We start from the raw sequence: 25,425 nt of genomic DNA on the forward strand, positions 1-25,425 counted from the left end.
ATTCCAGTGTGCTGTCCAGGTTTGGAACTCCAGTACCATAAGTCTCTCTGGCCACAACAGCCTCTAAGCAGACCCGATCTTTTTCTTTTCTTTTTTTTTAACCAGAGTATAGTTGCTTTTGAATGTTGTGTTAGTTCAAAGTTTCAACGTTAGTTTCACTTTGTGGCTGTATCACAAAGTGAATCAGTCATAGGTATACGTATACATATATCCCCTCCTCCCTGAACCTTCTTTCTATCCCCTTCCCATCCCACCCTTCTTGACCATCACAGAGCACTGAGCTGAGCTCCCTGTGCTAAGCAGCAGCTTCCCTCTAGCTATCTGTTTTACACACAGTAGTGTATATATGTCAACTCCAATCTCCCAGTTAATCCCCCCTCCCCTTCCCCCACTGTTTCCACATGTCAAGCAGACCCACTCTTGGCTCTGGCCCACATGAGAGAGGCCCCCTTTTAGGATAAAGGCCAAACCCTCTGCAACACAGCAACCAGTCATTCAACTCTACATAGCCAGTGGGGAGAGACCACCAAGTTCAAATCCTGCCCCTGCCACTTTCTAGCTGAGTGACTCTGAACAAGTCACTCAACCACCCCAGGCCTCCATTTCCCCCTTCTGTAGCATGGAGCTGATGAGGGGAGAGGGGAGGGGATGGACACTACTCCTAGAGCTGTGTGACAATTAGATGGCTTAGTCAATCTGAAGCACTTAGAACTGAGGCTGAAATTTCCTTGGCCTCTGCATCAGGCTTCCTAAGAGAAGAGTTTAGAGGAAGAGAGACTGGATTAAGAAACTCACTTCTGGAAACTCTGCTTTCACAAAGAGGGCAGAAGAGAAGTAAAGGTGGTCACAAGTGCAGGGACCCTCTTGGGAAAATCGAGACTAAATGAAGAGTTTTAGCCATCACCCTTCTTTGCTTTCATTATTCGTGAAGAAAAATCCTTAGAGAGAGTTCCCAAGCCCAAGCGTGGGAGCTGAGAGGCAAGAGTAAGGCTAACTCGGTCAGTTCCTCCCTCAGAATGGTCCCCATCTTAAAAAGGCAGGCTTTCGCCATTGTGCCCAGGACCGGGGCTGTTTCAACTTAGGCACGGTCGGGTGTCTCTCCGTGGATTTCCCGGGGCCTTCCCAGAGCTTATTCCCAGGCCCTTCCCTCGCTCCAGACCAGGGTGAGTGGGTGTGGAGTGGGAGTGTGGGAGTGTGGGGGGGGGGGTATGTGCATGTGTCTGTGTGTTGCGCGTGCGAGGGAGGGAGGTGGGGTGCCAGCAGATTCTGTACTGAAAAATGGTGCCCTTCCTTCCTTCCTCCCGAAGGCTGCGCTCCCGCCTGTCCCCGCTGCAAACAGACCAGGCCGGGCTGGGGGGCGCCGCTCCCGGCCTGAGCGGGGCCGCCCTCTGCGGCAGACGACGGTGCGCGATTCCAGCTCCAGCGCCCCGGTTGCCCGGCGGCCAGCGCGCCCTCCCGGTGCAGCAGGCGGGCGCTGTGACGTTCCCGGATAAATGCCGTGTAACTGTGTAGGCGAATGCGAGCTAAAAATAAGAACGGAAAATCTATCATTAAGGTATCATTGCGCCAGCGCAGCTATTTGAAGGCTCCCATGGTCCCTGGCGCCTGCGTTTGAAGCCCGCCTTCAGGCTTTGGAGGGTATTTGCAGAAAACTGCCAGCAGCGGCTCGCTAGCCAGACCTCGGGGCGCAGGGGTGGCGCCCATAATTATGGCAACACTCAAAATAAATTAAAATAAATGCTCACTTCCCCCCTCCATATCTCCGCCTGTATTGTCCTCAGGTCGCTGGGGAAGCCACGAGAAGTAGGGTTGGATGCTGAAATGATGTGACCTGGCCGGTTAGGCAAATATTAGAACTGAAAGCTCTTTCAGGTCCATTTCGCCATCCACCTTCCTCCATGCACCTCGGAAAAGAAAAATAAAAGTACCAGGAGGAAGCCTCTGGAGGAGAAAATGACAAATGGGACTTAACCCCAGGTCTACAGTGCGCTGCGGCGGGGCGCAAAGACGCCAGCTCCCAGGATGGCGAGCCTCTGTTGTTCCTTGGGTTAAACGAAAATTGATCTGGTTTGTTAACACCCAAAGAGGAGAAGAGGAGATCGGGGGAGGGAGGACAGGATTTGTGTTTGTGCGTGTGCGCGTGTGTCCGGGGAGAAGGAGGAGGCGCCAAGGTGCAGCCTGCGCGCGGCTCTGCGCCTCGGCGGGCTGCGTGCGTGTGTCCCTGTCCGCGCTGCTGAAACGGGCTCTTCGAGGGATCAGCGTCACATGACTCCGCCTGCCCCTCTCCAGCGCGCAGCTCGCCAGTCCCTCCGTTTGCCCGGCGCCGGGGGAGGGTCGGGAGGCATCTCCAGGGCCCGGGGGCTCTGCGGAGCTGAGAAGAGGTTCTGGAGGGGAATGGTACATCTGGATTCCAGCAGCCGCGGCTCGGCGCCAGATCCCGGACTGTAGAGATTTGGGGGGGGGGAGGGGAGAGCGCGAAGGAGCGAGCGACAGAGAGAGAGCGCGCAGCGCGCACGGACCGGGGCTGCCGGGTTCCGCGCGGAGAAGATGTAAGCGCGTGGAGTCGAGCTGGCCTCCGAGCACCATGCAGAAGGGGATCCGGCTGAACGATGGCCACGTCGCGTCCCTGGGGCTGCTGGCGCGCAAGGACGGAACGCGCAAAGGCTACCTGAGCAAGCGGAGTTCGGACAACACAAAATGGCAAACCAAGTGGTTCGCGCTGCTGCAGAACCTGCTCTTCTACTTCGAGAGCGACTCGAGCTCGCGGCCCTCAGGGCTGTACCTGCTGGAGGGCTGCGTCTGCGACCGCGCGCCCTCCCCCAAACCTACGCTCTCCGCCAAGGAGCCGCTGGAGAAACAGGTGAGGCCAGCCCCGGGGTTCCGGGCCTTTTGCCGGCCGAAGGCGCCCGAACTTTATTCCCTCTACTTTCAGCGCCCTCGGAGAGATGGGAGGGTTGGCCTAAGCGGGCTGTAACCCGCGGTGGCCAGAGGGGGCCGGGACTGCAGGCAGGGAGCGGGTGTGGGCTGCGGCTGTCCTGCACCCGGCGAGCTCGGCAGGAGGCGGGCACACAGCGGGCGAGACGCGGAGGTGCGGAGGGAGACGCGGTTTGGAGGGAGCTGGGGTTTCTCGGGACAGACAGAAACAATGAATGTAGAAGCACATCTAGCCAAAAATGGTGCTCCCACCCCGGAGAGCCCCGGACAAGGTAGCTGAATTTCCCCGCGCTTAGGCCCAGAAAGAGTGAGACCGAGACGTCCGAGCGCCGCGGCCCCTACCTCACCGCGGCGGGAGCGAAGACGAGCCAAGTTAGGGACTGCGCGCAGGGGTCGGTTCGGTACCATCGACCGGTGGTGAATTCCCAGCCGTCTCCAAGACCAAGCAACAAACCGAAGGGTTCCGGGGACCCTTCTGACGCGCTGGGGCCGGGTCTGGGGCCGGGGCCGCTGCGGAGGCCGCGGGACAAGTGGGCACATCTCTCACCCCCGCCCCCTGCGCCGCCGCCGCCGCCGCCGCAGTCGCGCCTCTAGCGCTGCCCTGGGGTTTCCGGAGTTGCGAGGCTGAAAGTCGAGGCCTGGATGGACCGGGGACCGGGGTGCCTTGGAGGTGAGCCTTTGCCGTGGGGGGATGGAGTAGGACCTGCGGCCGCCGAGTGAGAGCCGCAGACAGCCGGAGAACGATTTTTATGCTTGCTGCGGTCTCCAAAGGCATCCATCCCGATGCCTCGGGGAAGGTAAAGTCAAAGATAGCTGATGCTAAAATGTCACCGCTGCGAGGGACCTGCGATCCGACGGGACCTAACCAGCTGGTTACTGCGTGGATGAAGACCAGAGGCCAAAAGAGAGAAATTTGCTTGCCCAGTGTCATCCCAGGAGTTAAGGCCACCTTAAGGTTCTGAGAAGAGAACTGAGGGCTCGAAAGCCATTACTGCAGGCAGACTGGCAGCGATTGAATTGAATTAAATAAAAGCATCCTTGAAGTCGCCCTCCTGATGGTCCAAGACAGAGCTCTGAGCTCAGACCCTGCAGCATGTCTCTCCCTGCCCTGCCCACAGCCCATAGGTGTTGGGAGATGAATTGGGAGGCTGGGAAAGGTGGACAGGAGTATTTGAGGATGGATCTCTGAGAATGATGTGCTGCCTGGCAGATAGGGGCCCTCAGAAGGCAAAGTGATGCAAAGAACGGGCAGCTCCTTAAGCTCAAGGCAAAAATGGGGCCTGGAAGACTCCCCTGGGAGAGGCACACCCAGCCTGGGCCAGAGATGCTCTCACAGCCCTTGACAACCTGCTCTTTGCTGGCCTTCCAGAACAGTACCAACACTTGCCGGCCAAAGTTCACCCATGGCCTAGAGCCCCAGGGGCGCCCATCCTCAACCTCTTATACCAGAGCACAGAGCTGAGCTCCCAGGCAGGCAGGGAGAAAGGGCTGGAGGAAACTGAGCTGCTATTGGGCTCACAGTGTCTGCTGTCAGCCCCGTGGACCAGGGACAGGCCTGAGATGATTCGCAGCTCTGCAACTTCCTGTCTGTGTGACCTCGGTTAACGCACTAAACTTCTCTGAGCCTCTGTTTTGTAATCTACAAAGTGGAGGTAATAACATTTATCTTTTGGGGGTTTTGAGAACACGTATAATGTGTATGCAAGGATGCTCACAGTCCATTTTAGTTTGATGTTTTAGTTTGAATCTGAATGATACCCACCTGGCCAGGGAGTAGAGGCCTCACATAAAATGTTGAAGCTGAAAGGAACCTCGGAGAGATCATGGGACGCACTCCTCCCATTTTACAGACAGGGAACCCTGGAGAGCAGATTGGGAAGAGCATTATCTACCTTATTCAGATTGAGTGGCAGAATTAAGACCTAGAATTCATCCAGTGTCTAAGAATTCCTAAAAATGCCCTCTTACATAGATTCTAAATCATTCACCTTTGGGCTCAGGTGTTGAATCATGCTAGCAGTGGATTATGGGAGGGATGAGTGCAAAGCCAATTGGTGGTGTCCTCACGTGATCCAAGCCATTTTCCCAGAAGAGCAATGGTCAAGAGATCCTCCAGTATGGTCATGAGAGTAGCCTTCCTGGCACAGGAGAACAGAAGAGGGTTGAGAATAGTAGGTGGCCATCTGGTACTGCCCAGCTCAGGTGCAGATTTCTGTTAAAGACGTGTGCTTTGTCTTATACACTTCTGTAGATGGTCCATTTGACTCCAGGCCAAATATGGCTGCTCCTTTGCACTGCATGTGTCTATAAAAATTTATAGCTTTTTGTTTTCTAAATCTTTGAGTAAAATTGATGGTGCCAGCAGCAGATCAGTGTTTCTCCTTGAACTGGAGTCCCTGTGGCACCCACGGTGCACCAGCATGAGAGGCCCAGCTCCAAGCCATTCTGTGACTAGATTTGCCTTGCAAACCACAGGAAACCTTGATTCAAAACCAGCTGGGCATGTGGCAGAGAACCCACATGTGAGGGGCCACAAAAAGGCTATGAGTTTGACTGGACTGGCCAGTATCTAGTGAAGACTCGATTTTAGCAGAATGTCATTTTTATCCAGGTCTAAGCAGGCAGTGGAGAAGGACATGGCAACCCACTCCAGTACTCCTGCCTGGAAAATCCCATGGACAGAGGGGCCTGATAGGCTACAGTCCCTGGAGTCTCGAAGAGTTGGACACGACTGAGCGACTTCACTTTCACGTTTCACTTTCATGCATTGGAGCAGGAATTGGCAACCCACTCCAGTATTCTTGCCTGGAGAATCCCAGGGACAGAGGAGCCTGGTGGGCTGCTGTCTATGGGGTCACACGGAGTCAGACACGACTGATGCGACTTAGCAGCGGCAGCAGCAAGCAGGCAGCATGTCCACCTGGGAGGATCAGGGTTAGTTTCTCTAGAAATAAAAACCAAGTCTTGGCTGGAAACTACCCCAGTGACAGGGATGCGTGAGGAATGAAGCACACAGTAGGTGCTCAGGAGGTACTTATGAAGCTGAACTTATTGGTGTGTCCTTGTTAATTCCACACTCCATGTCCTCAATACTGATTGTACAGCAGTCCAGGCCCTGAGCTGTGCCATAGGCCCAGGAAGCTTGGGTGTCATAGTCCCCAACCCCCCAGGCCACCCTAACATGATGTACTGTCTTCTGGCTGCTTCTGTGCTGGTCTGACTGCCTCTGGTGCAGCCCTAAAGTCTTCCCTGACTTGGGATCCCAAAGCCTCATAAAGTCACAGGGGCTCAGCCATGCTCCCCTGCCAACCGGCAGTTGCGAGCACTCCCTACACACTGGCCTGAGCCCTGCTTGTTCAGTCCTGACCCCCTCCCCTCTGATCCTATGGACCACACACTGACGACCAGGAGGGCTCTGAAAGGAAAATTTGGGTTCAGAAATTGACCCTGGATGTTCTTTTTTTAAGATTTTTTTTTATGTGGGCCATTTTTAAAGTCTTCATTGAATTTGTTCCAATACCGCTTCTGTTTTATGTTTTGGTCTTGTGGCCACAAGGCATGTGGGAATCTTAGTTCCCTAACCAGGGATCGAATCCATACTCTTTGCATTGGAAAGTGAAGGCTTAACCACTGGACCACCAGGGAAGTCCCAACCGTGGGTGTTGTTGCTCTGCTTTGGCATGGAGGCACCCCACACTGGCTTTTTCTACTGTCATTCCCAGCTCTCTGAAACAGAGCTGCCAGCCCCAACTTCTCAACAGAGCTGCCAGCCCCAACTTCTCAGGCGTGGACTTGACCAAACCAACCCAGGACTCTCTTATCACCCCACCAGGGAGGGTCAAAATGTAGACCCCAGGCTCTTCCTGATCTCTTCATCCAGAACCTCATCACTGGTATGGGCAGAGGGTCCAGAAGCTGGGGGCCCACAGTACCTGTTGTCCACCCATGGGTGCCTTTCCCTGGAGACCAGATGAAGGCCCTCTCCTGGTCCTTTTTTCTGGGTGGCCTGGTGTCTCCATGTTAAAGACAGCCGTAAGTCTATGAGCATTCCCGCTTTGCAGATGAGGAAACAATCTCATCCGCACCACCGAGCAAGGTAGTGGCCGAAATGCTCTCTGGCTTTCTCTGCAGCAGCACTGTCTTCACCACAAAGCCTGCCCTCCAATTGCTATAGCTCATCCTGCCTCTTGGCCGATCAGAAAAGCACAAACCTGGATGCAGGGAAATAAGCTTACTCTAAAAGCAACACCCCTCAGACACAGGGACGTTACACACACACACACACACACACACACACACACACACACACACGTGGGGCTGGCAGCTCAGCCTGCCATACTCGCACCTCTGGAAGGACCAGCAGGGCTGTCCCCTTCTCCGGTTTCAGACCAGGGCCGGGCCAGGAGATGTGGGACCCCAGGGTTCACTGTGGAGGGAACTCATGTCCCCATCCCAGCCCCCAGATATTTCTAGCACTGACACGAGGTTGAAGAGCCTCAATAATTACACCTTGTGTGTGTGTGTGTGTGTGTGTGTGTGTGCGCACGCGTATTCAGTTGTGTCCAACTCTGCGACCCCATGGATTACAGCCCACCAGGCTTCTCTGTCCATGAGATTTACCAGGCAAGAGTCTAGAGTGGATTGCCATTTCCTCCTCCAGGGAACCTTCCTGACCCAGGATCGAAGCTGAGTCTCCTGTACCTCCGGCACTGGCAGGCGGGTTCTCTACCAGCTTAGCCAGTGGGGAAGCGCTAGTGACACCTTAGTTGGGATGTTTATTTGCGCAGTACACAATTTGGCTCTCAGTGTCAGGCCGATACATGGTCCTGTGGATACAGAAAAAAATGAAATTGATTCCCTGTCTTTAAAGAGCTCACCATGGAGTAAAGCACACCGTAAATGCCAAGTGCCAGAATTCTCCATACTCAGGAGTCCAGACTCTCTTCCCACCCCTGCCTTGGGTCAGGAGCTCACAATGTCAGGCTTGATATGTTGGACTCGCTCACATGGTCCCTCCTTGCCCCACATGAGTCCCTGGCCACATGGCAATCCTTGGGACTGAGCTTCTAGAGGACAAACGTGACTATGTTCTAGGTCCCTGAGCATGTCACTGTCTTCCATTGCCTTTGGGAAAAAATGCAGGTTCTCCAGCATCACCCAGAGCACCCAGCAGGCTCCAGCTTCCGCCTGCCCTGCCAACCCTGCCCCATCCCCCCCCAGCCCTCCTTCCTCACCTGACCCTGCCTCCTCTTCCCCACCTGACCCTGCCTCCTCTTCCCCACCTCAAGGCCTCTGCAGAAGCCGCTCCCTATGCCTGGAATGATCCCCCCATCCCCAGGTTTAGTGACCAACTTCTCCTCCTTCAAAGACCTCCTTTTAGGTCTTAGCCTAAAAGTCATCTCCTGAGCCCCCCCACCACCACCCTGTGGGAGCTAGAGGAGCCCCAGATCCCCCATCGCAGGCTTGCACAGCCCTCTCTCCTTAATCCACATGGCTTATCAGGCTAGGCTTATTTGATGTATTTAGCTGGTGGTTTGTGAAGGGTCTTCCTTCTCCCTATAGAATGTAAAGGCTGGAGGGCACGTCTTACATCCAGTCCCTTCCCCTCATTGTCTTGACAGCCCCATGAGGTTATCCCTGATAACCATTTTTGAGGTGACAAAACTGAGGCTCAGAGACGGTCAGTAACTTGTCCAAGATTACAGAGCACATACTTGGCAAAGCTAGCCTGTGAACCCAAGTCCGTGCATGTGTGCAGTTATGTCCAACTCTTTGTGACCCCATGCACTGTAGCCTGCCAGGCTCCTCTGTCCATTGGATTTCTCAGGCAAGAATTACTGTAGTGGGTTGCCATGCCCTCCTCCAGGGGATCTTGCTGATCAGGAATTGAACCCAAGTCTCCTGCATTGCAGGTGGATTCTTTACAGCTGAGCCACCGGGGAAGCCCGAACGCAGGTCCATGTGACTCTAAAACCTGCGCTTTCCAACCACAAGCATAGCATAGAGACGGGCTGAGGGACTGATTGAGTTTAGCATCCTCTGCCAAGAGAAATGAAGAGAGAGAGAGAGAGAGAATTAACAGCAAGCAAAAGGATGGTGCTGTCTCTCTGGTGACACCTGGGAAGCAGCTTTTGTTTCTGCTTGGGTGGGAGACTTGCAGCCTGAGTCCCTGGAGTTGGGGATAAGCCCCCCAAGGCAGGCATCCATACCCCATGGGCTGTCTGGCATCTGTGGGAGCCTGGAGCCAGTGCCTGCATGCACAGAGCCAAGAACAGGACTCAGCCCCCTGGTGTTTATGCAGGAGAGTCGGTGACGCGTGCACTTAAGGGGGGCCCAGAACACTGCCAACGCCTAGACGCCTCCGGGAGGGCCCCTGTCGTGCTGGGAGCAGCTGTGAGCCTCGGACACCCCCGCTGCCCATCCCCTCCCCAGGTCGGAGAGGAAGGCGCAGCCCCCAAGCACATGGCTTCAACTCCCGGCTCATTCACTGAGGGGTTTGTCCACCCCCAGCAGTGACGTGGAATTGGGTAAAAGCCACATGGACTGACTTTGGATTCTGGCTCTGCCAGCTCCCAGCTTGGGAAGGTCTGCAAGCTCTCTGAGCCTCAGCATCCCCATCTGTGAGATGGAGTCTGTAACTCGGCCTGCCCCTCCACTTGTTCTGAGTGTCCTACTGGGTGCTGTTTGTAAAGCCCTTGCTTAGTATAGTTGCTGTTGTTTAGTTGTTCAGTCATGTCTGACTCTTTGTGGCCCCATGGACTGTAGCCCACCAGGCTCCTCTGTCTGTGGGATTTTTCAGACAAGGATGCTGGAGTGGGTTGCCATTTCCTTCTGCAGGCGATCTTCCTTATCCAGGGATTGAACCCAGGTCTCCTGCGTTGCAGATGGATTCCTTACCACTGAGTCACCGAGAAGCCCCCCCATAGCACAGTAGGTCCAATCAATACATTATAACTATTGTGGCTTCCCTGGTGGCTCAGACTGTAAAGAATCCGCCTGCAACACAGGAGACCCAGGTTTGATCCCTGGGTTGGGAAGATTGCCTTGCAGAAGGAAATGGCAACCCACTCCAGTATTCCTGCCTGGAGAATCCCATGGACAGAGGAGCCTGGCAGGCTACAGTCCATGGGGTCACAGAGAGTCAGTCACGACTGAGCAACTAACCCTTTTGCTTTCATTGTGGCTTCACCTTTCATCGTTATGACAAGGCTCTTCCTCCACAAAGCAAAGACCCAGATTCCCTGTGTCTCTGGAAGGTTTGAAGTGAGCCAACACAGGCCCATTACCCTGGATATAAAGATAGGATGGGAAATCTTAACTCAAAGAACCTATGGGTTTCTGAGAAGGTATGAGTGATCATGCCCCTGAAAGAGGGAAAGTGGCTGTAGGAGCTTCCTTCATCCACACCATCACCCAGCCCTGTGGATTTCACCTCCTAAATCTCTCCCAGACCATCCTCTCTGGTCCCTCTCTTCCTCCAGTGCTCCAGTCCAGGCCACCGTCATCCCGTCTGGACTTAGGTGCAGGCCTCCTAACGAGTGTACTAGTCAGCATGGGTGATGTCATGCTGCAATAACAAGCAAGCCCCCAATCTCCAGGAACACGACAGAGGCTTATTTCCTGCTCGGGCTTTAGGTCCCATATGGTTGGCAGGATGGCACTGCTCACTGTGACTGCTCAGGGACACAGCCTGACATAGATTCATCCTGACGCCTGCCTCCACAGTCACCTCCACCAAGGGCAGATATGTGGCCAATCTCTCCCTGGTTCTTAAAGCTTCCCCCCACACCCAGAAGTGGACCACTCTGGCCACAGTTCAGGGTGACAAGGCAGGTCACGTGGCTTCAGTTCAGAGGTGGTAGGGACATGCAGACCTACCATGAAAGCCGGGCTCTAGAGGTATTGGGAGAACCATCTCCATACATTCACCGCATCCTGCCACGTATGTGCCTCTTTGCCGCCAGAGCACTTTCCAAAACGCAGATCTAGTCATCACACACACACACACACACACACACACACACACACACACACACACACACACACACGAGTAGCTGAGAGAAAAGCAGAAGCGCCGTCGTGATGGGTGTAATGACAGGAAGCAGAGATTGTGCCCAGCAATGTGTGCTCACACCTACAGGGCATCTCTTCCCAGCCTGGGGGCATCAGAGAGACTCCACCCAGAAAGGGGCAAGTAGGACGGTGAATGAGGCTTGCAGGGAAGGCAGAGCTGGCCCCTAAAGCCCATGTGCAGGTTACAGAGCACAGTGAGGAGCTGGCACAGGTCTGGATGTTAGAACGGACTGCTGTCAGCTCCAGGCTGGAGAGATCGAGAAAGGGGGAGGAGAGAGAGGAGGAAAACCCATCGGGAGGCAGGAGGTCAGGTCGGAGAAGGCTGTCGAACGGAGCCATCACAAAGGCCTGAATTTGGGGAGTGTGAGAGCACTGAAGATTCCACCCTCTCTATTATGCGTCACCCTGCACTGTGTCCCTGAAACCATCCCTGGCTCCCACATGCCCTGGACTGCACAACCTCTGGATCTTCCTACCTCCTGGGCTCGGTAGTGAGCCCGTGCAAGCTCCAGGTGGTCTCCATACCTTCTCCTCCAGCCACCACTCGGATAGAGCACCTTTGCAGCTGACGGCTTACAAAGTTCTTTCCATGCCTGGCGTTTCGTGCAACACCAAGGTAACCCTGCTGCTCCTGCAGTTGTACATGGGAAGAGCTCACCCTTGCTCGGAAGAAGCTCAGATAGATGGAGCTCATCTCTCCACAGACACCTAGGTGTCTGTGTCAAGCCAGACCCCGAGCCCTCGCTGCTAATAAATGTCAGGCCTCCTGGTTCTGGTTGTTAAGAGCAGAGGGCATCCAGGCCTCTGTTGTTAAATTCAGCAGTTTATACCACATCTTACCAAACGAGCAAGGCTAATGCAGTTTCTTTCCCCTGAAAAAGAGAGAATTATTTTCGAGAAGATAATTCCCAGTTGAATTTTGATTTATTTTTCAAATTGGAAAATCTAACTAAGACCTTAAAATGAAATTAATTTTAGAAGTGTGAATGAATGAATTTTTAGCCGCTGTAGCTGGCATTCCAAAAACACGTCTGGAAATTCAGACAGACTTGATTGACTTTTCCTCTCTCAGACTATATGAGTGAAATATAACCAGCTTTGTGGAATTTCCTCTTAGACTCTTAGCCAAACTCAAGGAGTTAGTGAAATAGCTTGGAAGCACTAGTCAATCATGCAGCATTCTCTGTGTGCCTGTTAACCTTACCCCTAGCCTGCTGCTGCCCGTCTACCCTTTCCCCAACAGTGGGTCTTCCCTGCCCTCTAGCTACACTGGTTGTCGCCTGGACTACCCTCACCTCTCTGTCAGATCCACAGACTTTGGGGAGCTTGGGGGAAGGACTGGTGTTCTGGATGGAGAGCCCATACAGTGTGGGCACAGGTGAGGAGAGGCAGGCGCGTAATTACATCTGAGAGCTTCCTGGTAGCCTGGGCACAAAGGGAAACCAGCCAATTATGGAACACCCATTGCCTCCCAGAAAGTCACAGTGCAGTTCATCCAGTAGGAGCACTTGTATACCCCCAGGGGCTTACATATGGGAGACCACTGGGGAGTGATGAGGACTTCAGGGGCGGAGTCACTGCAGAAACAGAGGTTCACCCCCCATCAGTGGCTCCCACTGGCTCTCAGGGCAGGCTGAGTGTGCTCACTGAAGATCACACTCCTTGAGGCTACAATGCTGAGGTCCAAAAGATAGTGTCCTGGTGACTGGACAATGCAGGGGGCAGCTTGGAGAACCTGGGAAGTGGATGGTCAGTTAGGCACTCTCAAACAGCCACTGCCTTTTATTTTAAAATTTTAGAATTGGTAATATAGTCCCATGGTTTGACATTCAGAAGTTACAAAGACATATACAGTGACAATGCTGCTTCCCACTGCTAACCCTGGCAATCTAGTTCTCCACAGAGGATTTTAATGTTACCAGTTGCTTATGCATTCTTCCAGAGAGATTGTACATGCAAATATATGCAAAGGTATATAGATGTATGGCCATATATATGCATGTCTGTATAATTATATAAATGGCAACATACTGCAAGCACTATTCTACACGTTTTTCTCACTATATTGTGGAGATAATTCTCTATATTGATTGTCTTCATCCTTTTTTATAGCTGCATAGAAGGAATTTTTGCTTTGCTGAAAGAAGGAAAGAATTCCAATCTGGCTAGGTCTGTCTTTCACCTTCTGTCAAAAACCCAGTTAGAAATGACCTATGTACAAAGGTGTTTACTAATTTCAGGTATGTTTATAAGAAAAAAGACTATAAATTACCCAAATGTCCCTCAAGAGGAGATTAGCTAAATAAACTGCAGCACATCCACACAGTGGAATACTATGCAGCTATAAAAAAAAGGTGAGGGCAGTAAATATACTTATAGAGAACTATCTCCACAATATAGTCAGAAAAACACATGTAGAATAGTGTTTGCAGTTTGTTACCCTTTGTATAATTATACAGACATGCACATATATGGCCATGTATCTATATATCTTTGTATATATAATCTTTCTGGTGTGGTAACCAGGCCCTAGGAGGACCATGACTTGAGAACTCAGAGGCAGAGGTCAGTGAAATGTGGGCACTCACAGCAGGGTAGGTGGGAGGGCAGGTAGGGAGAAAGTCATGAAGTGGCTTCCAGACTCCAAGTGGAGTCATGTCAAGTGAGGTGGAGGGTGTGAGTAGGCAGGGTCCTTTCTGGGTTGGTGTGAGAGTACCAGTGGGGCTGGTCAAGGCCAGTACTTCTGTTGAGTAGGACCATTTGGAACACACTGTACCCAGGGACACCCCTCTGTATGCCCCAGACAGAAGGGTGGTGCAGCCAGGGCAGGGAGGAAGCAGCCTGAAGAGCCATTCACTGTGCTACAGACACTGTGAGACAGCGCAATGTGCAAGCGTCTGAGGGGGCCTGGCCTGAGTCAGCAGGACCTCTTCTGCGAAATCCAGAGAGCAGACGTACTTCCCCTGGGATCTCAACGGTGAGAGGTGGAAAGGGACCTCAGCTGATGGGGAGCCTGAGTGGGTGGCCCCTTATGGAGGGAGAGGTGGACTTCAGGCAGAACACTGCACATACACACACACATATATATACACATGCCAATGAGGCCCCTTCAGGTCCTCTCTAGCACAGTCCTGTTTGCACTGGGACCTCCGCAGCATCAGGCAGAGAGGGCTGACTGAGGGACAGGGCCAACTGGGACCATGGTCCCAAAGATGGACCAGGAGGGAGGAGCCAGGGCCCGTGGGAGAGAAGCTGACTGTATCTAACCAGGCCACTGGAGTGGACCTACCAAGAGGAAGGGGTGGGGCTGACCAAGAGTGATGGCCTCCATCCTGCCGCTGACCCCAGCCCACTTCCCTCTTGGAGGAGACAGCGAGCAGAGGCCCAGACAGGACAATGGGTCTGGTTTCTGGTCAAGGAGCATGAATCAGAGGGGATAAGACCAGGGGCAGGGAGACCAGAGGGAATGGTTTACCCAGTTGGAAGATGAGGAAACTTGGAAGCAGGCACAGCGGTGAGGATGGGAGAACACACAGTGCCAGAGATATCCAAAGCGGAGAACTTGGTGGCCCATTGAATATCAGAAATGAGGAAGAAACAGGAGCTGAAGGTGTTGGAAACAACACCCCAAATGGCTGATTCAGAGTAATCCTTTGAAGCTCTGACGCTTCAGTTTCTAAGCCTCTCCCGTGCCTCTTGTGTGTGTACCTGTGCATATGTATTGTTTATTTAAGGAGGGTTAGTTTACAACAACAGCAGTGTATTCCCTCATAGCTCCAGAGGCTAGAGGTCTGAGACCAAGATGCCTGCGGGGCCATGGTCCCTTTGCAGTCTCTGGGGAAAGAGTCTTTCCTTTCTTCTGCTGGCTCCTGATGGCTGCCAGCAATCCTTGGTAGTCCTTGATGTGTAGATTCGTCTCTCCAGTCTCTGCCTCCCTCTTCACACGACTTCCTTCCCTGTGTGTCTGTCCAGATTTCTCTCTTTTTATTGTTAATCCAGTATGACTTCATCTTCCCTTGCTTACATCTGTAAAGATCCTATTTTCAAATAAGGTCTTTTTTAAAAAAATTTTATTGGAGTAGAGTTGATTTACAATGTTATGTTAGTTTTAGGTGTACAGCAAAGTGAATCAGCTGTACATATACATATATCCCCTTTTTTAGATTCTTTTCTCGTATAGGCCATTACCGAGTATTGAATAGAGTTCTCATTAGTCATCTATTTTACATAGAGTAGTTAGTATATATCAATCCCAAACTCCCAATTTATCCCTACCTCACCTTTCCCTGTTGTAACCATAAGTTTGTTTTCTACATCTGTGACTCTATTTCTGTTTTGTCAATCAATTCCTTTGTACCATTTTTTTTTACATAACACATATTTGCAAATAAGTTCTTAGTCACAGATTCTGATGGACATGAATGTTAGGAGGGCACAATTTGTACCCAGCATGTATATGCACAAGTGTGTGGTTTTTCTAGTAATTGGTCACTGACTAGTTGTTTTGCTGGGGCTTCCCAGGTGGCTCAGTGGTAAAAAATTCCTCCTGCCAATGCAGGAAACTCTTCCATGGATCAAGAAGATCCGCTGGAGGAGAAAATGGCAACCCCCTCCAGTATTCCTGCCTGCAAAATCCCATGGACAGAGGAGCCTGGCAGGCTACTGTCCATGGGGTCACAAAGAGTCAGACATGACTGAGTGACTGAGCACACAGCTTGTTTAGACCCATCACTTGGACCTGGCAAATGATTCGTGTGGTTTAAAAACCATTATTGAGCACTTTTATGAACCAGGAGCTTTCATAGCATCATATATTTTGCACAACCCTGTGAGATTTGTAATATCCTCCCCTTTTTGTGAAAGAGAAAACAGGTCCACAGAAATGAAGAGACATATTGAAGACACCAAGGCTAATAATATGTAATAAATTTAAACCCAAGTGACTCCAAAGCCTAGCATGTGCCACAGCTCCAGGGTCCCAGAACACTGGTTTTATGGAATGTTGATAGATCTTCCAAAAAATGGAAAGTGTTCCATGGTGAGATAAGTTCTGGAAGAAATTCCTTCAGGGACTTCCCTGGTGCTCCAGTGGCTAAGACACTGCACTTCCAATGCAGGGGCCTGGATTTCAATCCCTGGTCAGGGAACTCTATCCTGCATGCCACAACTAAGACCTAATGCAGCCAAAAAAATAAATATTTTTAAACAACATGCATCAATAAACATATTTAAGAAAAGAAGTCCCTTCATTGCACGACTGCTCAAGGCCTTTGTGAAGTGAGCGGGCCTCCTCTCCCTAAAGAGACATAAGCCTCGTTAATGGAAAGCCATGGCCCACACCTTTCCAGACAACTCACCCACCTGAGAAGTAAATGCAATGCCACCTGCTTTGTGGCGTTTGCTGTGCATCAATTAGTGATCTGGGCTCCCGTGCCGTGGTGACACATGCATTCAGTCACCCATTCAGCAAACGAAGGCCATTCCAAACCATTCCAAACCCAGGCCAAGGCATAGTGCCAGGCTCTGGGGACATTCTTGGTCAGGAATCATTTGTTTGAAAGGAGCAGGAGCCCATTCAAAGCAGCTTAAGCAAAAAGGACTGCTCTTGGAATGGTTACTGTGGTAATTAATGGAACCCATGGAGCAAACCTGTGTCCGGGTCTCCAAGGCCTGGACCAGAAATATCTCTCTCTGCCCTGTCTTCCCCACCCCCACTCTAGTTCCATGCTCTGTCTCCGCTTCTCTCTGAGACGTTTCTGCCTCCTCCTTTGTTGTTGGTACTTCAAGTTCAACACACACTGCTCATTAATTTGGTCTCTCCCTGTCACTGTTCCAAATAACTGAAAATTCCTGAATGGATGGCATGCGTCTATGGCTGCTCCAGGACGAGGGGCTCCAGGAGAATGTGGGGGGATGAGTAGGGGAAAGAGGTGCTTCTTCTGCAGACACTGCTCCCTGTTAGGGGTTCACAGCACTGGATGAACACTGGGACCAACAGGAAGGCTTTGAAAAACACCAGTGCCTGAAACCTATCCCCTCCCTATTCTCTGCTCCCACGTTCTGGTTTAATGTGCCTAAAAACGGCTCGAGCATCCATGTCAGCTTAGATTCTCAGGTATCTCTACTGGGAGGCCCAGATCGAGACTCTCTGCTCTACAGCAAGTCCCCTACATACCAACCTTCAAGTTGTGAACTTTCAAAGATGTAAACGTGTGTTCGCATGTCCAGTCACATGAGTTAGTTCACGTGTCTGGCGTACCTTGTCACGTGCGTGCATCCTCTCCAAACGGTTGTGCTTCTGTGCACTTTACTGTCCAGTACTATGTAGAATACAATAGTGCAGTGTCTTTTTTGCAAGCCCAGGATGTCTGGAAGCAAGCGTAAAAGCAGCGGTGATGTGGCTGGTACTACTGTGCTTTTCAAGGTACTGCATTGTTAAGACTAAAACTGTTTAATTTTTGTGTTTGTTTTTTATGTATTGCTAGTGGGAAAAGTATTCTACACCTATCACAGTACAGTACTATGTAGCCAATCATGTCAGTTGGGTACTTAGACTTATTTTGTTGGACTCATGAACAAATTGAACTTACGATCGTGCTCTTGGAACAGGACTTGTTTGTATATAAGGGACTTACTGTGATACGAAAGACAGTAAAAAGTCATCACAAGAGGACAATGGCTTTGATGGAGAAGCATAGGGGCTGGCACGCCGGACAGCCCAGAGGGAGCAGGAAAGAGATCCGTTAAGGCCTGAGGGTGAGATGTGCCTGCACCTTGCAGAAAGCACTAGGCTTCGCAGGCTTCCACGTTTGTCACTGATTACTACCATGAGATGGACAGTGTATGGGTTTACAGTGGGGACAAAGAACATAGGCTGAATTCACAAAGGAGAAGTCACTCAGGTAGATAGTTACAGGAGGAGAGACCTTGACTTTGCATGACTGAGCCACTCATGCGTATTGACCAGGCGGGTGTCAGAGTCATGCCCACTTGCCAGGAAGCTTCCCAACTGGCTCAGATGGTAAAGAATCTGCCTGCATGCAGGAGACCCAGGTTCAATCCCTGGGTCAGGAAGATCCCCTGGAGAAGGGAATGGCAGCCCACTCCAGTATTCTTGCCTGGAGAATCCCATGGCTAAAGGAACCTGGCGGGCCCACACTCCATGGGGTGGCAGAGTTGGACACGACTGAGTGACTAACACTTTCACTTTCCACTTGCCAGGGGGAGAGGCAGAGGCAGCCCAGAGTCCCTGGTTCTGAGTCGCACAGCCAAGCATGGACCCCACTGTTGGGACTTCCACCTGCTCCACCTTTTGTAGGGTGACCAGGGGTCCTGGTGTGCTCAGGACTATCTTGGTTTTAGCTCCAGAAGTCCAGTGCTCACAGAAGTGCCTCAGTTCAGTTCAGTTCAGTCACTCAGTCATGTCCAACTCTTTGTGACCCCATGGACTGCAGCACGCCAGACATCCCTGTCCATCACCAATTCCCAGAGCTTGCTCAAATTCATGTCCATTGAGTCGGTGATGCCATCCAACCATCTCATCCTCTGTTGCTCTGTTGTTCCCTTCTCCTCCTGCCTTTGATCTTTCCCAGCATCAGTCTTTTCCAATGAGTCAGTTCTTTGCATCAGGTGGCCAAAATATTGCAGTTTCAGCTTCAGCATCAGTCCTTCCGATGAATATTCAGGACTTATTTCCTTTAGGATGGACTGGTTGAATCTCCTTATAGTCCAAGGAACTCTGAAGAGTTTTCTCCAACATCACAAATCAAAAGCATCAATTCTTCAGCACTCAACTTTCTTTATAGTCCAACGCTCACATCCATACATGACTACTGGAAAAGCCATAGCTTTGACTAGATGGACCTTTGTTGGCAAAGTAATATCTCTGCTTTTTAGTATGCTGTCTAGGTTGGTCATAGCTTTTCTTTCAAGGAGCAAGCATCTTTTAATTTCATGGCTGCAGTCACCATCTGCCATGATTTTGGAGCCCAAGAAAGTAAAGTCTGTCACTGTTTCCATTGTTTCCCCCGTATTTGCCGTGAAGTGATGGGACTGGGTGCCATGATCTTAGTTTTTTTAATGTTGAGTTTTAAGCCAATTTTTTCACTCTCCTCTTTCATTTTCATCAAGAGGCTGTTTAGTTCCTCTTCACTTTCAGCCATAAGGGTGGTGTCATCTGTGTAACTGAAGTTACTGATATTTCTCCCAGCAATCCTGATTCTAGCTTGTGCTTTGTCCAGCCCAGCATTTCACATGATGTACTCTGCATATAAGTTAAATAAGCAGGGTGACAATATACAGCCTTTGATGTACTCCCTTCCCAGTTTGGAACCAGTCTGTTGTTCCATGTCTGGTTCCATGTCTGGTTTCTTGACCTGCATACAGATTTCTCGGGAGCCTGGTAAGGTGGTCTGGTATTCCCATCTCTTGAAGAATTTTCCACAGTTTGTTGTGACATATAGTCCCAGGCCAACTGGGATGTTTGGTCACCGCATCTGTCAGTGGTTCCCCCATGTTCTGCACCCTGTGGAGGTGCGGAAGCCCCCCAGCCAGTTGGGATAGGCAGGAGGCGAGGGGGAGGCCAAGCACAACCAGGGTCGCTGGTCATCCCTAGAAAAGATGGATACTGATAGCGTTTACCCAGAACGCACAGAGACGCCCCATCTACCTTCTGGACTACAAGCCTGTGAGATCCTCAGGCGGTCGCTGGCGGTGGAGCACTCTCTGGTTCGCTATGGTAGTTACAGAGCTCCAGGGAGCTGGGCTGGCCAAAAAGAGGCCTTGACCCCAGGATCTGGAACCAAAGCAGGCCATTGGGTCCCCTATTCCTGCCTAAGCCCAGGCCCCTGTCACAGGTCATAATTGTCTGGCATCTAGAAAGTCTGTCCCCAAACACCCAAACCAACTAGAAAGGAGTTTAGAAAGGGGAGAGTGTGTGGGGGCCCAAGGACGTGTGTCTGGGCTTCCCAGACAGGGTAGAGAAAGAAAGAGGAGCCCCTAACCCTGGAAGCAGCCAGTCACCAGCCTGAGCAAGAGGAGCCTGAGCAACTCAAGGAAGACAAGGGCCCCATATTTGGGCTGTTTTCTGCAGCTGGTGATGCAGCTGTGGCCAGGTGATCTCACCTGCCATGTGGACAGAGGCTGGGAGAAGGGGCAGAGGGACTTGGAGGGATAGAGAGGAGAGAGGCAGCGAGAGAGATACAAGGGGAAAGGGACAGAGAGGTGCAGAGGTTCAAAAGGAGCCAAGAGACAGAGAACAATGGAAATAACAAGATTAGGTGACTTTCCTGGTGGTCCAGTGGTTAAGACTCTGCCTCCAGTGTAGAGGGTGCGGGTTCCATCCCTGGTTAGGGAATTAAGATCCTACATGCCTCATGATGGTTTAGTTGCGAAGTCATGTCTGACTCTTGTGACCCCATGGACTGTAGCCCCCCAGGCTCCTCTGTCCACGGGATTTCCCAGACAAGAATACTGGAGTGGGTTGCCATTTCCTCCTTCAGGGGATTTTCCCAACCAAGGGATTGAACCAGAGTCTCCTGCATCTCTGGCATTGGCAGGCAGGTTCTTTATCACTGAGCCATAGTGCAGCTGAAAAATAAGAACAAAATCAAAGAACCAGAGAGAAGGGGAGATGGTATTTTTCCTGCTCCAAGAACCAAGAGGTAGGCTCCTTGGAGCAGCCAAGCCAAAGGCAGCCCCACTCCCCACTGAGGATTCAGTGATGGGAAACAGCCTCACCCTGGGTCCTGAGGGCCATCATCAGGACAGAGCTTCAGGCTCAGGCATACCAGGCCAGCCGCTCTCAACCTGGCATCCTGTCTCTCGTGCACACCCGTGGGCAGCCAAGCCCAAGGGTGGCATCCAGGGATGGGGGTGGGGTGGGGTGATCGCAACCAGCAGAGGATGGGAGGTCAGTCTTGAACATCCTTTGGGTAGGGACCAGCCTGTTTCTTGCTATGCGGCAGTGCATCTACCCACAAGATGGGCAGTTGTTCTTTGATGTTGCCCTGAGCTGCTGAAGTGGCTCAGGGCTGGACAGTCATCACATTTTTGCTCCCAAGTCCACAGCAACCCATACAGGCCAAGAAGTCACCTATTTTGGGAACTCCCTTGGTGGTCCAGTGGTTAAGACTCCACTCCCAATGCAAGGGGCCTGAGTTCCATCCCTCATTCAGGGAACTAGATCCCACGTGCCACAGCTTAAAAAAAGAAAAAAAAAAGATACTGTGTGCCACAAGGAAGATTTGTCACAGTCAAATAAATAAATTGTTTAGTATCTGGCCTTCTCTAGTTGCTCAGATGGTAATCTGCCTACAATGCAGGAGACCTAGGTTCGATCACTGGATCGGGAAGACCCCCCTGGAGAAGGGAATGGCAACCCACTTCAGTATTCTTGCCTGGAGAATCCCATGAACAGAGGAGCCTGGTGGTGGGCTACGGTAAACTACAGTCCATGGGCTTACAGAGAGTTGGACACGACTGAACAACTAACACAACAAAGCATCTAAAACATCCTTCTTTCTTAGCATCCTCCTGGAGCCTCTGGCTCACCCGTTCTCTCCGTAGGTGTGGGTTTCGTTCTTTCACGGTGAACTGCACTTCCTCTCTCAGTCTCTGTGCCCCTGTGTGCTTTTCCTTCTGTCTCTCTGTACTTCCCTGAAGCTCTCCCTCGTCCTTTGTCTCCATTTCCCTCATCTCCCAATTCCCACGTCCAGAGAAGTCTCATTTATTTGGCTGCCTGAAGTCAGGTGGGGTGATGACTCAGAATTGCCAGGTAGAAGTTTTACTTTCCCTTAGTGAACACTTTCTGCTAGTCAGTCAGGCAACGTGGTTGTACAGGCCAGCTCTCAGTGGGGAGGTTTACAAGCACAGAGGGAACACTCTAGTCATCTGAAGCGCTTACATTCCAGCCCAGGGCAGCCCTCAGTCCTGGCTCAGCTGGGCCGTTTCCTGGCTGGTGACCTTGGGCAAACCATGGTGCTTGCCTCCGCTTCCCCAGTTAAGTGGAGGTGATCCGTTTCACACCTGGGGTTGAGGTGATAATGTGTGCTGAGAACCTGGCCTGATGCCCAGGGCCTCTGATTTCCCCTTTATCTACGGCCAAGCACCACCACCCCTCCCCGCTGCCAGCACTGCAGGTCCTTTGGTTTCTGCCCTGAAGATGCTCTGCAAGTTCTCCAGAGCTCACTCTGGCATCCGTAGCCAGCTTCTTTGGAGATGCAGTGGCTCTTGCCTGCTGTTATGGCCGTATGCACATCCCTCCAGCCAGTGGGCTACTTCACCTGCATTTCTAGCCAGTCGGTTATTCAGGGTCTAGGTGCTATCTCTAAGGATGAGAGATGCAGGATGCTTGTGGGAGAAAGGTCCCAGGACCTGAACTGGAATAGCGGCAATGGGGACACATGCCAGGCCACACAGTAGTGGGATGGACGGAGGGGTAAACTGACAGCTCGCGGTGGAGGGGGTGTGAGGGGCTGGGGAAGGGGCCTCTGGGAGCCCTGTCTCTGGTCTGAGGGACAGAGAACTGAATATCAGCACCTGTCGAAAGCCAGAGGACTCTCCTAGAGACTGCCCTACGGAGTGAAGTACGTCAGGAAGAGAAAAACGAATATCGTAACTTGACACATATATGTGGAATCTAGAAAAATGGTACTAATGAAGCTATTTGCAGGGCATAAATAGAAAGGCAGATGCAGAGAATGGGCTTGTGGACACAGGAGGGGACGGACAGGTTGGGATGAATTGAAAGAGTAGCACTGACATATATACACTGCATGTGTAAGACAGATAGCTAGTGGGAGGCTGCTGCACAGAACAGGGAGCTCAGCCCTGTGCTCTCTGATGACCTCGAGGGTGGGCTGGGGTGGGGTGGGAGGGCGGCCCAAGAGGGAGGGGGCATGTGTATAAATAAAGCCGATTCATTTTGTTCTACAACAAAAATTAACACAACATTGTAAAGCAACTATATTCCAATAATAAATAAAGTTTTAGATGTTAAAAAAAGAAAAAACAAAGCCAGATGTTTCTGAAGGCCAGATTCAAGCTGGGGCTGGGGAGGAGAAGGGAGGCGACTTTCCTGGCTTCCTTCCTCACAGTCAGTCGTCCAGCTGAGGTGAGGTGGCAGGGGGTTACAGTACACAGGGTGGCAGGTAGACATCTGCTTATCCGTGAAGCAAGACTGCTTAGAAAGAAGGTTCTTTTTAAAATTATTTATTATTATTTGGAGGATAAATGCTTTACAATATTGTGTTGGTTTCTGCCATACATCAACATGAATCAGCCATAGGTATACATTTGTCCCCTCCCTCTTGAACCTTCCTCCCACCCCATCCCACCCCTCTAGCTTGTCACAGAGCACCGGTTTTGAGCTTCCTGCGTCATACAGCAAATTCCCACCAACTATCTGTTCTACATACGGTAATGTATATGTTTCAGTGCTGCTCTCTCAATTTTTCCCACCCTCTCCTTTCCCTCCTCGTGTCCACAAGTCTGTTCTCTAAGTGTGCGTCTCCACTGCTGACCTGCAGAGAGATTCATTAGTACCATTTTTCTAGATTCCATATATATGCATTAACATACTATTTGTTTTCCTCTTTCCATAATATTTGTTTTCCTCTTTCTGTCTTCACTCTGTATAACAGGCTCTAGGTTCATTCACCTCAGTAGAACTGACTGGTGTGTGTTCCTTTTTATGGCTGAGTGATATTCCCTTGTGTACGTGTACCACAACTAGAAAGAAGGTTCTGCTGGGAGGGAGGGGCCTCAGCCAAGCCCACCACCTGCTTGCAGCTCTGAGTAGCCAGACTCGGGGGCCTCCACCAAGCCCGGCTGGCTCCTCCCCAGGGCGAGCAGCTCCGGGTCCCCCCACGGCTCTTGGGGGAAGGAAACTACGCCTGCCCTGGGAATGGCCAGGGCCACGGGTGAGTCCAGCCAGCTCTGACTGTACTGAGTTCCCCTGGGGACTCTTTGGGGACCCGGCAGCCCTGCTGAGCCCGTGTGGAGCTGAGAGAGCCTTGTTTTGGAGTTAGGACCCTGAGCCTCCCCTGGCCAGAAGTGCCTTCAGGTAGGGACCTTGCCTTTTCCATCCTTCACCCCAGCATCAAGCCCAAGATCTGAGTGGATGGTAGGTGCCCGGGGGAGGTGTTATTCTGGCTCCTTTCCTTTCCAGCTATGTGACCTTGGGCAAGTGGCCTGACTTTTCTACACCTCACATTTATCTGTGGTCAACAGATCACAAGACCTGTTCCACTTGATGCATTTGGGAATACACAAGATCACAGGGCTCCCAGAGGCCCCTTCCCCAGCCCCTTCTACCCCCTCCACTGGCATTTCATCGTATAGCCAGATCTCTGAACCTGGAGCCTATTAGACAGAGTGAAGTTAAGTCAGGCATGTGTGAGCTCTCAACCCCTGGGGATATGGGGAATGTGCTAGCTTGTCGCCTGCAGCTGCATGTGTCACCCGCTGCCTTCTCCAGGGAGGGGGGAGTGCCCACCGGAGCCTTCCCAATTCAGTTACGTGCGGCTGCAGCTGACATTTCATTCTACAGCCAGATCTGTTTCCTAGGAAACGAGTGAGAGACATTGACTGTGCAGCTCACACGCACATGCACACACACACACCCCCCGGGCTGCCACCAAGAATGACAATGAACAGAAAGACAGTAACGTCAGCGGAAGCAAAAAAATAAGTTTATGCCCTTGTGCTGTTGCTCCCTGCTGCCCGGGCTGCAGGGGAGGGAGGAACAGGGGACAGCACTCCCTGACCACACAGTGGCCTGCAGGGCATCTTCTGAACAGGCAGGTTTTGGGGGGCCCCCTCTGCACCTCGCAGCCTCTCTCCTCCAGGGCCAGACCCAGGTGGCCTCCGCAGGTGGGGTCCCAATTCGTTGCTTATGCACCTTCTCTCTGACTGAGTCTGCTCCCAGCTTCCCTCTCCATCCTGAAACTGGCACCCTAGACTCCTGTCTGCAACCAGAAAGACACAGTCCTCCAGGCACACACAGTCTGCATGTCCACTCCCATCCTTGACTCCCTGACACCTGCCCTTTATCCTGCCAGTGCCTCCTCCAGTCTCTTACATCCCACCCTCCTAAGGTGCTCAAGCCAGAGACCTGGGAATGGTCCTTCCACTCAGTTCCACCATGCAGGCCTCTCCTCCCGCCCAGCCTCAGCTCTGGCATGCCTTATTCCCACCCCTGGTACATGCCGTGCACTCTAGATGTCCATGCTCCCTCCATGTTCTTCCATCGACTGAAGTAAAACCTGGACAAACACCTCGTCCTCTGGGAAGGCCTCCTGCTTTTCCTGGGCTGAATCAGTGCGTGACTTTCCCTGGGCCCTTTTTGCTTACCTCCATGAGGGTAATGATCATTGCACTACATTAATGATAGCAAACATGTGGGCTTACTAGATTTCC

At 51.7% G+C, this 25,425-nt stretch overlaps 1 protein-coding gene across 3 annotated transcripts in view; it reads left to right on the forward strand.

The window, feature by feature from the left end:
- The first annotated feature begins 2,165 nt into the window (after positions 1–2,165).
- Positions 2,166–25,425, forward strand: part of RASGRF1 (Ras protein specific guanine nucleotide releasing factor 1) — a 102,541-nt gene continuing 79,281 nt past the window's right edge. For 2 of the 3 annotated variants that reach the window (XM_043434494.1, XM_043434495.1), the window contains exon 1: positions 2,166–2,860. In XM_043434494.1, coding sequence (XP_043290429.1) covers positions 2,585–2,860 — 276 coding nt within the window. In that variant the 5' untranslated portion in view covers positions 2,166–2,584. Of the gene's footprint in view, positions 2,861–4,557; positions 4,587–25,425 lie in introns of those variants that run through there. The other variant, XM_043434496.1, reaches the window with a different exon arrangement.

This window comes from Cervus canadensis, chromosome 17, assembly GCF_019320065.1.
Source record: "Cervus canadensis isolate Bull #8, Minnesota chromosome 17, ASM1932006v1, whole genome shotgun sequence".
NCBI classification, from domain to species: Eukaryota; Metazoa; Chordata; class Mammalia; order Artiodactyla; family Cervidae; genus Cervus; species Cervus canadensis.